General features: G+C 36.2%; 1 protein-coding gene across 1 annotated transcript; it reads right to left on the bottom strand.

Moving 5' to 3' along the window:
* Positions 1-2596: 2596 nt before the first annotated feature.
* LOC137721421 (gibberellin 20 oxidase 2-like) lies at positions 2597-4575 on the bottom strand. The gene is made up of 3 exons (XM_068460513.1): positions 3869-4575; positions 3460-3781; positions 2597-3242 (listed from the first exon to the last, which is right to left on the bottom strand). Exons 1-3 carry the CDS (start codon positions 4435-4437, stop codon positions 2970-2972), a joined length of 1164 nt encoding a protein of 387 aa, XP_068316614.1. The 5' UTR covers positions 4438-4575; the 3' UTR covers positions 2597-2969.
* Positions 4576-14442: the final 9867 nt, after the last annotated feature.

The following is a 14442-nucleotide window of genomic DNA, read 5'->3' as shown; positions in this document are numbered from 1 at the left end:
GTCATTTTATTCTGTAAAACAGAGAGGCACTTTTTTAGGGTTTAGGAGCTTCTCATGCAGGGCAAGGGTTAGATAATACGCACTGCACTAGCTTTGTTCGCGACGCATCGTCTCCGTGCATAGTTTATTTACGTAATTAGCCGAAGACAGAGTGTGTTTAGAAGGCAAATTAAGAGGAATGAGCGATTAGGGTGTGGAGGTGGTGTTAATAACTTGATTAGTGTAGCGTTAAGAGGAAAAGGACGAAGACAAGGAAAGGTACAGATAGATAGTGAGGAGGAGGGGCCCAAGGGCAGGTGGGTATCCATGAGAGAAATCCGAATAGTTGTCGTTTAATGGGTCAGAGAATACTTGTGTTGTGCACAAATTGTTTGGTTTTGTGTTTTGGGAGTTGGATTAGAAATTAGAAATTAGAAATTTAGAGAGAGAAGTGATGCCAGAACAAACTACAGATGGTTTCCACGTGATGCGGGCCTTTTGGAGGCGAGTACGGGAATGGGACTGTCATTGTCCTTACCTGTGGCGGCTGTGCCTCTAGGCTCTTGCCTTCCTCTCGTTTTCAGTCCTCCTACATTACTGAGTTCAGATACTTATCTCATTTCTTCATTCTTAGTGAATCAAACGTTCTACTTAACCTAAACATAACTCATCATTTTCAAAAAGATATTTAGTATAACCATCTCATTATTTTGCGTATTTTCCATTCATTCATGTAATAACGTGGATTCTATTGCCAATTAATACTTCAATTCATATTAAATCAACAATGTCTTCTACCTATACAAATAATACAACTATAACAAATAGATTAGTAGCATCATATCATCATCAAATAGTCATATCTAAAAATTTATGCATTCCTCACTACTCTCACCACTTGGACTAATAAATCAAATGGCAAAACAGATAAGAGATTAAGTCAAAAGGCATAAATCGGGCATCAAGTGTTGGGCTCTAGTGTCGAATTTGAGTCCATGACTCGTCATTCGAGGAGTGCAGCATCACAAGCCAAACTCGCTACTTTGTTGTGACATATGAATTATTATATCTTTTACAAATCTAAGTTTTAGTATGGTTTCCATATTTTCTTATTTGTTTAATTCTTTTACTATTTGGGATCCTAGGAAGTATAGGGCTAAGGGTCATTATAAATACTATCTTCAGGTGATAGGTTTGTTACCTTTCATATATGATTTCAAGGGAGACCACAAGTATTATTTTTAAGATGATACATACTGAGATGCAATATGTTTACACTAAGGAGTGGGGAAATAAATTGGTTACAAACTCGCAATTTACGAGATTATAATACTTACATTCCCCTCTTGGGGAGATGAGATCATTCCTCCCTTGCAAATAATGTGTATTGACCGCAAATAATTCATAAGGGGAACCGTTCAATTTCTTAATAGTCATTTGAAGATCACCCACACAAAAAAAAAAAAAAAATCATTTCAGTCCAAGGTCATTTAGTCATTCAAATGGATAGAACAAATCGACGATGTAGGTAACAAATAACATAATCATGATGAATTGTCCATTTATTTGATGCGTTTGGATGAAACGCTCTCTAATTATAATGATTTTTTTTATAAGAGTGATCTTCGAACTTAACACATAAGGGATGCAAGTGTTATTCTTATGAGATTCAAATCTAAAAATATTTAACTTACAAATGAAGAGAAATATCATTAGACCATAGTATTAGGTAATAATCATGATAATCGAATTAAACAACGATGATAATTTTTAATTTTATTTGCACGAGTTAATTTGACTAGTCATGGGGGATTTTCAACCTTGCTAGTAACAAATTATTGGATTCTCTTACACAATAATAATTTACGTGATCAACGCGACGCTTCTTGTCATGTGGGGACAGACGTATACCACCTCTCCCTAAGATTTCAAAATTAATGTTTGTAATGGTTTATATAATATTCAGAAGAATGTTGCAGCATTTAAAGACAAACACCAAGACAACATTTTAGCTAGTATTCCCTTGCATTCTATATTGCCACAACCGTCCAAATCTCCAGGTATGAAAAAAATACAAGAATAAATACAAGAAAACATGCATATAATTAAAGTATCTCGCAGATGAATACACTACAAAGAAAGCTCTGTCAATCCTCCATGGATTCTAGCATCCTATTACTCTGAATCATCCATTAGGGTGGGGCCCGTGGGCCATCTCTCCCCTTGGATCTTTCTCTAGGGTTTTAACCCAACCCGACGGAGGTCGAAAGAGCTTTCAATTTAAACTAAATGTATTGATCAGTGCGACCACAGACGATGGATCGATTTACGACCGTTGATTAATTGATATAAGCTTATGATGGACAGCCATGATCAAATCACGTATTGTTTGTAAAAGAGAAGCACTTATGCTTGTAAGCAAAAAATACTTTAAAAAAACAAAAAAACAAAAAAAAAAAAACTTTGATTAGAACAAATTTGAAAGCGTTTGCATAAGCAAACTTTTAAATTTTTCTGTTTAAATTGATTTAGAGTTACTAACTAACTGTGTTAAACATGTTTTAGCCATTCTGACGAAAAAACGTGTCCTTAAACTGCTAATTAATTTAAGGTTGGTAACCGATTATGATTAAACTAAGTTGGTAATTACTAAATATACATGCAGTTCTCGAGAGAAAAAGGAAAGGTAAAGGTACATATAAACCTTTCTACATTAAAAATATAAAAATAAAAAGTACAAAAAAAACTAGCAGCTCGTAGTTTATTGGTTCCCTTGTGTCACTTTTTTTGTCTTGCTTTTTGTTCTTCACTAAGAAAACTAGCTAGCTAATTACAAGACTTCCCCCGGAAACGGTAGAAAAAAAAAACTGGCTTTTCCTCTAACTTTGCCTTTGTCCTAGTTCTTAATTTTCCAAAGTGTTTCAACTCTCAGCAAAACTCTCAGGCCTACCACCTCTGCTCATCTCCTTCAATGATGTCATTTTCTCTCCTCACAGTTTTTGGTTGGTTTTCTGTTGAACCCAGTTTGAGAAGGCTTGCAGGGTTTTCACGTCGGCTCTGTAATGCTTCATTGTGAACTCCAGCAGCATCGACCATGTGAAATCCGGGTATTTTCTCGGACTCAAAGTATCTACCAACCCGCTCGGCGGCTTCACGACTTTATCGTCTCTCGGACACAAGAAGAATGCAAGAGACTTCCTTGGTGTTTCACTGTTCACCACTGCCCTGTGCAGCCCGCTCTTGTAATTCCCGTTTGAAAGAGCCTATAAATTAAGCAAATAAACAACAAATTAATCCCATAACAAATACAATTAAAAAAAAAAAAGATTTTTGCACTCTTATTTTCTCATACGAAGTCCTGTTTACTTTTGACGTTTGAAATGAATAAATTAAAAAAGAACAAAGAGCCATAAATAAACAGTTGTGTGCATGTGCGGAAATTAGTTCCCTAAGACAAACTAATTCGAATGTTTTGCTTACCATGAAGGTGTCACCAATGTTGACTACAAAGGCATTTAAATTAGGGCTAATGGAGTGCCATTGATCATCAACAAAGACTTCAAGGCCTCCAACTTGGTCTTGGTGAAGAATGGTCAAAGAAGTTGGGTCACAATGAGGGCCAGTGCCTAAAGTCTGCTCAGGTTTCTGACACGGTGGGTAGTAATTAAGCCTCATTATCGAATCATTGTCATCGAAAAACTCCTTGAAGTAAGCTCTGTCGACTCCAAGGCTCAGTCCCAGAAGTTCCATGATCCCAATAGAAAGTGTGCTCATCGCCTCACTATAATCTTGGTAAACCCTCCTAAACACAAGAAAAATAACACAAATGGTAAGAATTAATTAAGGAAACGATTCAATTACGGCAAAGTTTGAGTAACATTGCGCATACCCGAATTCCTTGAATTCTTCTCCCATTTTGTTGCAAAAATAATCTTGGATAATATTGGTTGAGCCTTTTTTGGCGGAGTAGCTGAACGAGAGAGTCTCTTTCCACGGGAGTTTTGAGGAGAATCTGCCAGTGAAGCTGCTGGCATAGCCACAGCTCTCCCCTGCTTTCCTTTGAGCTCTCTGTTTTTCGGAGAGTGGCATTCCAAAAAAGTCATCCATGCAGCGGTGAGCGTCCGCGATGAGCTTGTCGTTGACGCCATGGTTCACGATGAGGAAAAATCCATGCTTCTGGCATGCCTCTCCTACAAGTTGCGATGCTTTCGCAGCAGCTTCTTTGTCGCCCGAGAGAAAGCCTCCCAAGTCTATGAGTGGGACTCGGAGCTCGGGAGTATTTTTGCAAGGCTTTTCGTCATCGGGCCATATGAACTGACTCGGAATTTCAGTTTGGTACCTTAAAACTGAGGCATCAAAAACCAATGGTTTCTGGTCATCCTCTTTGTGCTGCTGGGTTTTCTGCGTTTGTGGGGAGGGAGGTTGTGCCATGGTTTGCATGCTGCTGGGTTTGATCATGCACTCAACAGCCGTTTTTGCATGAACAGAAAATGTATGTGAGTTGGGGGAGGAGGGTTTGGGAATCTGATTGAAATACAGAGGAGAGGAAGGGAGTGAAATAATAAAGTTTGAGAGGTGTGATGAGAGAAATGCCAAGGCCGTTCTTATTGGGTGAACGAGTGAACAAAAATTGGAATCTTATAGCTAGCTCTCCCTCCTCCTTCACATTATATTTGTTTGCAGAAAAGGGCTTTTATATAGGGAAATTGCAATGGGCGGGGCCTGTAGATGGGCAAAATTGGGAGAGTAATTGTCTGTATGGTTGTTGCCAAAAAGCGTTTCCCAATGGCATTTTGGCACTTCCTTCTGTGGAGGAAAATGCTAATGTCACCCACTAAAATCGTCGAAAGGGTTCAAGTGCCACTACTAGACCAGCAAATAATGGTACTCCTGTACTATTTTCTATGGGAAATAATAATTTTGGAAATGATTTCTGTGTGTGTATATATAGTATATTACGTTACCAATGTTGTATAAATTATATAATTGGACCAACCATTTTCAGTGCCTTGAGAGATAAGAGAGCCACCATTCTCTCTCTACGAAATGCTTGAATTAGCGATTAATGACTTTGTGAAAATTTGTTTAAGCTAGTGATTAGAGAGCGTGGGCTGATGTGTAGGTACAAGTAGGCTAGATGAGGCTTCGAAACCTTCTAATATAACAAAGCAGAAAAAGAGGGTTAAAAAGAATTAAATTAGGGAAAGCCTTTCATCTAAAACATATATTTAATTAATTTCCCCACATTTCCTCAGTCATTTAATTTTCTCTAGATGAAAATATATAAATTTTACGTTCATTTACTTAAATAATTGAAACATATCACATAAAGAGAGCAATACGAAGTAGTTGAAGGTAGAGTTCTTTTGACACAAAAGCTTAAGATCACGAGGAATTTATGCAGTTTTCAGTGGGGATTGCAAGAGGTTGTGTTGAAGAGAAAACAAAATATGAAAATTGCTAGCTAGGTGCTTGCATGTATATCACATCCCGGCCCGGGGCAGATCACTTCCCGAGCCCGCTCCACCACCGTAACACGATATTGTCCGCTTTGGGCTTACCATTCCCTCACGGTTTTGTTTTTGTGAACTCACGAGCAACTTCCCAGTGGGTCACCCATCATGGGATTGCTCTAGCCCCCTTCTCGCTTAACTTTGGAGTTCCTACGGAACCCGAAGCTAGTGAGCTCCCAAAAGGCCTCGTGTTAGGTAGGGATGGGAATATACATTTAAGGATCACTCCCATGGGCGATGTGGGATGTTACAATCCACCCCCCTTAAGGGCTCGACGTCCTCGTCGGCACACACGCGGCCAAGGTTAGGCTCTGATACCAAATTGTCACATCGCGGCCCGGGGCAGATCACTTCCCTGGCCCGCTCCACCACCGTAACACGATATTGTCCGCTTTGGGCTTACCATTCCCTCACGGTTTTGTTTTTGGGAACTCACGAGCAACTTCCCAGTGGGTCACCCATCATGGGATTGCTCTAGCCCCCTTCTCGCTTAACTTCGGAGTTCCTACGGAACCCGAAGCCAGTGAGCTCCCAAAAGGCCTCGTGTTAGGTAGGGATGGGAATATACATTTAAGGATCATTCCCTTGGACGAAGTGGGATGTTACAATCCACCCCCCCTTAGGGGCCCGACGTCCTCGTCGGCACACACGCGGCCAAGGTTAGGCTCTGATACCAAATTGTCACATCCCGACCCAGGGCGGATCACTTCCCTGGCCCGCTCCACCACCGTAACACGATATTGTCCGCTTTGGGCTTACCATTCCCTCACGGTTTTGTTTTTGGGAACTCACGAGCAACTTCCCAGTGGGTCACCCATCATGGGATTGCTCTAGCCCCCTTCTCGCTTAACTTCGGAGTTCCTACGGAACCCGAAGCCAGTGAGCTCCCAAAAGGCCTCGTGTTAGGTAGGGATGGGAATATACATTTAAGGATCACTCCCCTGGGCGATGTGGGATGTTACAATGTAACTGTGATTTGGCAAGCAATGGAAACGGCCAGGGGGTTGCTTGACATCAGGATTAATTTCCAGATAAACTACATGCAAGATAGAGGATAGGTAGTGAGAGAATTAGAGGAGATAGTGAGAAAGTGAGAGATAGTGAAGAGAGAGAAGAGAGATTAAGTGAAAGAAGTGAGTGTGAGAGAGAGGGTTGGATTTGGGGAGAGGGAAAGAGAGAGGAGAGGTAAGAGTAGAGAAAGACATTGAGAAAATGGTGGATGAGTTATTTTGGTTTTAAAAGCCGTATCACTTTGCGCGACAAATGATACAAGTATGTGTAATGAAATATTGGTTGCGCAAAGTCTTAAAAAAAATTTCCCGCGTCCCATTTTTGGTGCCCGCCCAAATTTTTAGAGTTTTGTGCGACGAAGTGTTGGTCGTGCAAAGTTTTGCACAACAAAGTGTTGGTCGCTCAAAGTTTTGCGTGACAAAAATTGTTCGCGCAAAGTCTTAAAAAAAATTTTAAAAAAAAATTCCCGCAACCCATTTTTTGTACCCGCCCAAATTTTTAGAGTTTTGCTCGACGAAAAATTGGTCATGCAAAGTCTTAAAAAAAATTTCCCATGTCCTATTTTTGGTGCCCGCCCAAATTTTTAGAGTTTTGCGCGACGAAGTGTTGGTCGCACAAAGTTTTGAGTGACGAAAAATTGGTCGCACAAAGTCTTAAAAAAATGTTTTAAAAAAAATTCCCGCGCCCATTTTTGGCTCCCGTCCAAATTTAAGGATTATGTGCGATGAAATATTAGTTCGTCGGGCAAAATTTATAAAAATAATTTTTATAAATAATAAAAAAAAATTTATTTTACAATTTAAAATATAAATAAATTAAAATAAATAAGGTTTACACGACCGAATGTATATTCGTCGCGCAAAGAAAATAATTAAAAATAATTAGTTTAACAATATCAAATATAAAAATAAATAAAAAAATAAGTAAATAATGGTTAGGTGACGAAATATTGATATTCGTTGAGCAAATTTTTTTAAAAATAATAAAAACTTATGAAAACAACTATATTTTAAAATTTATAATATATAATAAAAATTGGTTTGTACGACGCATGTATACAACTACACTTATATGAATAAACGAAATATCACGCTTTAACGGTTATTTTAACTCCGATTTTGATGATTTTTTTACAACTACACTCCTTAACCCTATATGAATACAATGAATGAATGAATTCGATCTTCAATTTAAAATATTTACACTAATGGATACCACAAAATCTTATGTTGTACTTAATGAAAGTATAAATAAACTTTAAGTGTTAGTGAATCTATTGTTTTGATGGGATACGCATTCTACGAAACTAGTTTCAATGATTCAACCGTCCAACTTGTTTGTATATACTTCGAGATCGCAAACGCCAAAAATCTAAAAAAACAAACATTCAGAGATCAAGTAACGAGACAAAAGTTTTAGACGGTTATAAACGAAAAATCACGATTTAACGGTTATTTTAACTCTGATTTTGATGATTTTTTACAGCTACACTCCTTGACCCTAATGAATACAATGACTGAATTCAATCTTCAATTTAAAATATTTACATTAGTGAATACCACAAAATCTTATGTTATACTTAATGAAAGTATAAATAAACTCATAAGTGTTAGTGAATCTATTGTTTTGATGGGATACGCATTCTACAAAACTAGTTTCAAAGATCCAATTGTCAAACTTGTTTGTATATACTTCGAGATCATATATGCCAAAAATCGCAAAAAATAAACATTCAGAGATCAAGGAATGGGACAAGACTTTTCGACGGATATAAACGAAAATTCATGATTTAACGGTTATTTCAACTCCAATTTTGATGATTTTTTACAGCTACACTCCTTGACCTTATATGAATATAATGAACTAATTCGATCGTCAATATAAAATATATTTTTCTAACAAAAATCCGATCCAAACTACAATAATATATTTTTCTAACAAACACCCGATTCGAACTACAATAATAACTTTAAAGCTACTAAATAAATATATATATACCGTTCAATTTCTTAAGTGTTATACATACAAAATAAAAAACGAAAATAAATTTGTTTAGGCGACGAAATATTTGAATTACGTCGCGCAAAGATTTAAAAAAAATCATATTTTTTTTATTTTTGTAAAGACTTTGCACGACGAAGTTTAAAGTTTCGTACTTTGTGCAACGATGTGTGATGTTGTTTCGTCATGCAAAATTTTGTAGCACAAAGTGACTTTGCGCCACAATATGTTTTTCGTCGCGCAAGACATTGCACGACGAAGTTTAGAGTTTTTTTGTGCCAAGTGACTTTGGGCGACGATGTGTGTTTCGTTGCGCAAGAGTTTTTTTTTTACTAGTGGTATTTGGGGATCACCGAATCGAATTAAATTATCGTCAGAACAACCATTTTCGTTACATGAAATAATATGTGATTGAATTACATTTCACATATGTTTTAACTTTTTCATATATAATATGTAATTGAATTGAAATATCGTCACATTAACATTTTCGTTACATGAAAGTTTTTCCTCATAGCTAGGGGATTTAGATGTCATTAGGATTTTCCAGATGAAAGACTTGACAGGGACTATAACTCAGGTACTAGTGCAGAATGACACTCAAATCTCACCCCCCCAAAAAAAAATAAAAAAATAAAAAACCTTCAGGTGCTAGGGTTTTGCATGTCATGGGAATAGCCGGGTAGAATGACCAAAGGGTTGCCCTAACAGTCACCATCTGTACTATGTAGGGTCTAATTAATTGCTGACTGATATCACCATTGCTGTCAGCTCACTAAGATGATGATATTGAATGATATGCAACGAATATTTGATAACGAACGTGTAGAACATCGTGTGTTTGTTTTCTTGATAGAGAGATAGGGAGAAGGTGGACCAAGATTTTAACAGTTCATCATTAGTACTGTAGAATATATATTTGGTGTACTTAATTACGTACTTGGGATAGATTTTTAATGGACAACAATAAATTGAACAATGCCTTCCACTTTACAAAATGACTGATGAATAAGCCAAGCATCACAAGAGAAGAGACATATTCTATTGATTCATGAGCATTTTCTTTACAAAATGAGATGTGCACCATGATCGAGAATAATTACATAGCAATAGCTACAACAGGCCAATGCTTGCTCGTTGTACCCAAATAATATGCTGTGGCGTATCATTTAGCAATCAAACGACTATGTAGTATCTAAATAATAAGCTCTATAATTTATCTTTGTAACTATCTACACCATGCAAATTTAATATCCTAGAGCAAGAGCCTGGTTCTGTTTTTAACTTCCCTTTTATTTTCCCTTCTGTTTTTAATTTTTGTGTTTATAGCATCTTAAAGCTATGTATGCCGTGTGTGTGTCTGTGTGTGTGTAAGTTGGAAGAAAGACGATAGAAAGGATGCATAATTAATTTATATTGGGGGAGAGGGATGCATAATGTATATTAGTGGGGGTGGGAGTGAGAGGGGGAGGGGGATAGGTGGGGAGCCTCAAACCCGGGTGAGAATTTATAACCATTTTACTTTTTAAGTTTTTGAATTCTTCAAATTCATTCCTCTCCTTCTCCCAGTACCACCATCACCTTCAGCATTATTCATCACCTATTTTCTCTATCTTTGGCAAGGTACTAAAAATTATTAATTAAAAACGAAATGGTTATAAAAAGGTCTTTGATTCAATGAAATTTAAAAACGATGAAGCATTATAATTTGACACTTTAGTGATCATTGAGTAGATGTGGGGCAGACTATTGTCAATAATTTAATAAAAGGTTGAAATTAATTAAAATTTTCAAAGGGGTTAACACATTAGAAGCGTGTCACGATTCTAATATGTGGTTTACACATTTTAAAGCACCACCAAAAGAAATAAAATCCCATTAGGTCTGTAAAGGAGTTGGCAATAAAGGTCAAGTGATTAAAGGCAACTAGCATCGGTGGTGGGTAATTTGATAACACTGTGCATGCATATATAAGCAGCAGCCAACTAGTTTAATAGTTTGAAGCAAAAACACAAGTCCATGGAAAACTTGATTGGGTTCAACTACAAGTAGAAAGTGAGTGCCATATATTTCGTCGGCAACATGCTTCAGTTCCTTTCATTATCCACTAAAAGAATTGGTTTCTTTTTGCCCCATATAGACATCAAACATCTCCTGGTGGGACCTTTTAGGATTCGAGGTTTAAGAAAATAATTGATACAGTTTTCACAAATCCCAATTGATTATAACGAAGATTTCATTTCATAGTAGTGGAGAAGTTGGGTTTAATAGAAATGGCCTTCACAGGCGAAAAGACATCATTTGCAGAAAAAAAATGTCAAACTTGAAATGGTCTGAGGTCTCCGTCACAAGTATGCATCGTGATTTTTGTCATGGTTCATCATAGAAAAACACCAAAATTTAAAGTTGGGCATAAATGTGTGTATATTCGTATTTTCTTGAAATAAGGAAAAAGAAAATGGTGAATTGAACTGCATTTGTCATACTTGCAACAAGAAGGAGACGCTCCAACGTATCATACAAAAGAAGGGACAAAAAGGTTGTGTGGCAATAGAAATCTATCGCTTTTAGTTTCTATTCATCTTTATTCTCCTTTTCTTTCTTTTTTTTCACCTTTGTAAAATGTGACAAAAGAAAGTATAACCATAAACATGTTGTTGAGAATGCCTCATATTGATGAAAAAGAGATCTTGCATAGATTTATAAGTAAGTTGGATTACTTCTCACGCTACCAATTGATTTTATAGTGAAATCTCAACTTTCTTTATGGTATCAGAGCATGTTGTCCCATGTGTGAAGCCTAATGACCACATGTACTTAACATCATCTCTTTGTGTTGTTTACATGTTTGACTTGAAAATCCGCTACAACATGAGGAGACTTGTTGAGAATGTCTCACATTAATGGAGGTGGAATGTTGCATGAACTTATAAGTAAGTTGGGTTATTCCAATATTGCTTACTGATTTTATGGTAGAACCTCAACTTTCTTTACATGTAGGTGTTGTCTAATTGATACTCTTCTCTCACACACACACACATAGGGAATTGTTATTAGCACTCCAAAATCTCATTTGGCACTCCAAACTTTCTATAATTAGAAAGAAAATTACACTTGTGAAGAATGTAAAATGAGATTTTTGGAGTGCTATTAACAATTCCCTATATATATATAGGTAATGCTAGGTAGACTAAATTTGTAAACTAAATGATGAGTCATCAATAAAAAACGTACACGTAATCAATGCTTGAGTAATACTTTAATCATCAACTTCTATATCATTTAATTTATAAAATTTAGCCTACACATGTAGTCTCCCTAAGATTACTCATATACATATAAGCAAATCCAGTGTGATCAGATTGTAATCTGCATAATTTAATATAAGCAAATGGATACTCCAAGAAAGAATGAGCCAGTAATTGACCGATGTTATGGGAATTTAATATAAAAATTGTGCTTTTCACTTTTTTTTTTTCTTCTTTTTTTTCTTTCTTTGATACTGAAATTGTGCTTTTCACTTTGAAACAAGAAGCACGTAACGTATGCCCACAGGACTCTACGGGTGGCTTTACTTTTGACCTCATTATTCATTTGATGTACAACCACTAATTCAACGGGACAAAAATGGTTGGACAACAAGTAAAGCTTGACGCATAACTATTTTTGTCCCAAAATAATACTTAAAGCAACGTTAAGCAATTTTTGTCTATTCATGTAACTTTTATCCATTTATATGCATATATGTACTACGCGAATTTCATTGAAAGAACCGACACGTCAAAGAATTCAAAGAATTCAGTGTCTACCCAATTTGCTTGAGCTTTGATATTGACATTATTAATAGAATCATCATTTAAAGATTAGATTTTAGGTCTTTAACGTTATATGATTAATCGTTTGAATTTTAATTTTAAGCCTGTTAAAAATCTGAGACTAAAACTCTAAAATCAAGCTTAAAAGCTTATACAATTAAAGACTGAGAATAAGTGAGGTTTTCTCAAGTTCGTACGATGTGCTGCCCACTAATTTCAATATTAAAAATTTAAAATGGTTACATTAAAACAATAATTCATATGTGCATTAATATTATATATTTATTATATTAATGTTGTTAGCCGCGGAAAAGGATCTTTGCCAGATCCTTTTCCTAAGGATCCCATGATCTCACCCGTTCATCGTACATTATGCGGTCAGAAATCATTTCAAAATTTAAAATTTAAAATTAAATATGAATAGTACCTAATGAAAACTAACCGCACAATATATGATGAACAGGTGAGATCACGGGTAAAATCCTTAGGAAAAGGATCCGACGAGGATCATTTTCCGTCAGCCGCTTATCATTCCAAATATTAACCAACTTCCCGTCACCAATTTGCCAACGAGCTCCTTGAACAAGCAAATCCCTACCGTGAAGCAAACTACTCTGAATAGGATCATTTTTTTAACAAACGATATTATCTACATTAGGGGGTGGGGGAGTGGTCTAACCCTCACAATAGGCTAACTTGCAAATAAAAAGGAATACCACTAGATAGTATTACTAAGTGGCCAAATAAGATCATATTTTATTGTGTATCAATTTAAGTGTTAAACGCATACCTATATCGATCTGTCACCAATAATCGACGAGATCAAAGCACAAACACCTTCTCCTTTAGATTTTTCCTTCATGCAACATGTAAATTTGGGTACGTACGTAGAGTAGATAGCTACACAAACACACGTAATCACATGTACGAACACTGCCTAAACAGGACACTACAGATTAAGATCTCGCCCTGCTATTCTTCCCCGTAAGTAACAATTTCCATTTCATCAGGAACATAAATCCAGTTGTGAATCTATCTAGCTATTTATATGGGTACACCATATATAGACAAAACAACATGCATGCATGTACTCGGTCCATGTGTGCCGGCTATAGCCTGTAGGTATTCTTTACATACACGAAGCTGGTGGGATTAGTCCACAACGCACCTTCATAGGTCTACACACACCACACATGCTGGTATTTGGCCGAATTCAGCAAATCCACGACATCAAATGAGCACGAAATTTACTAAACATTATGTGCAAGGAAAGAAAAGAAGTGTGCGGAAATAACTTTCTTATTGAATTGTCATGACATTCGTGTTTGTGAACATGGTCTAATAGAGATATTGCTCCTCAAAAAGCTAATGTGGAATTACACATGTGTAGTAACTTTTCTTAACAGTAGTGATCAAATCCTAATTAATGTTTGTTTGATTAAAAACATATTGTTAAGCCTAATTATGAGTTACATCTTCATATTAGAGCATATATTACATCATGTTTACTATCACGTTTACTTTTTTGAGTATAATGCTCCTAAAATATCATAAATCATTTATTTTGTTGACTTTGTGCAGTTCCTTCATATCTCCAATTTGGCGTGAAACATGCAGCCTTCTTAGTCCTCCTTTTTTTCTTCTGCAAAGTGAATGGAGTGTTTGTTGGAGCACTGAGACCTAATCACATCCTCCAGTAAAAGAAATAGTATTGTTTGACTTGTTTGTGTAATTCACTCTCATGTCGTCTCCCTATGACTTCCGCCATTGTTTCATGGATTATTTGATACGTGGAAGCCAGGACTTTTTGATCAGATATATAAAGATCAGCTTTAAAAACAGAATCCAGTTTTGATATGATGTTCGAATCAGTAAGTCAACGACTGTAAGGCATTTTCAAACAATTTAATATTTAAGCGTTTTACAAAACCAAATTTAAGAAATAGTATATGACCATTAATTTCACGCGTGCGAGAAAAATAAAACTTGCTCACTCAAATTGTTTTCAAATCCAATAGTCTAATCAATTGATTACTTATTATAGGTACTGAAAAATTCATTATAGATGCAAATTTCCGCTATCTTATCATTTGACGAAAATGCATCTGCAAAATAATAAAACC

The sequence above is a fragment of the Pyrus communis genome, chromosome 16, assembly GCF_963583255.1.
Source record: "Pyrus communis chromosome 16, drPyrComm1.1, whole genome shotgun sequence".
NCBI classification, from domain to species: domain Eukaryota; kingdom Viridiplantae; phylum Streptophyta; class Magnoliopsida; order Rosales; family Rosaceae; genus Pyrus; species Pyrus communis.
Note: the sequence above shows the minus strand (reverse complement) of the source record. Positions and strands in the feature narration are given on the sequence as shown.

Bases quoted from the DNA above. Each gene is read 5' to 3' on its own strand.
- LOC137721421 (XM_068460513.1), bottom strand. From the start codon at position 4,437: ATGATCAAACCCAGCAGCATGCAAACCATGGCACAACCTCCCTCCCCA. The intron at 3,782-3,868 runs GTATGCGCAATG...TCTTGTGTTTAG, and splicing joins GAAGAATTCAAGGAATTCGG to GAGGGTTTACCAAGATTATA. The intron at 3,243-3,459 runs GTAAGCAAAACA...CTTAATTTATAG, and splicing joins ACATTGGTGACACCTTCATG to GCTCTTTCAAACGGGAATTA.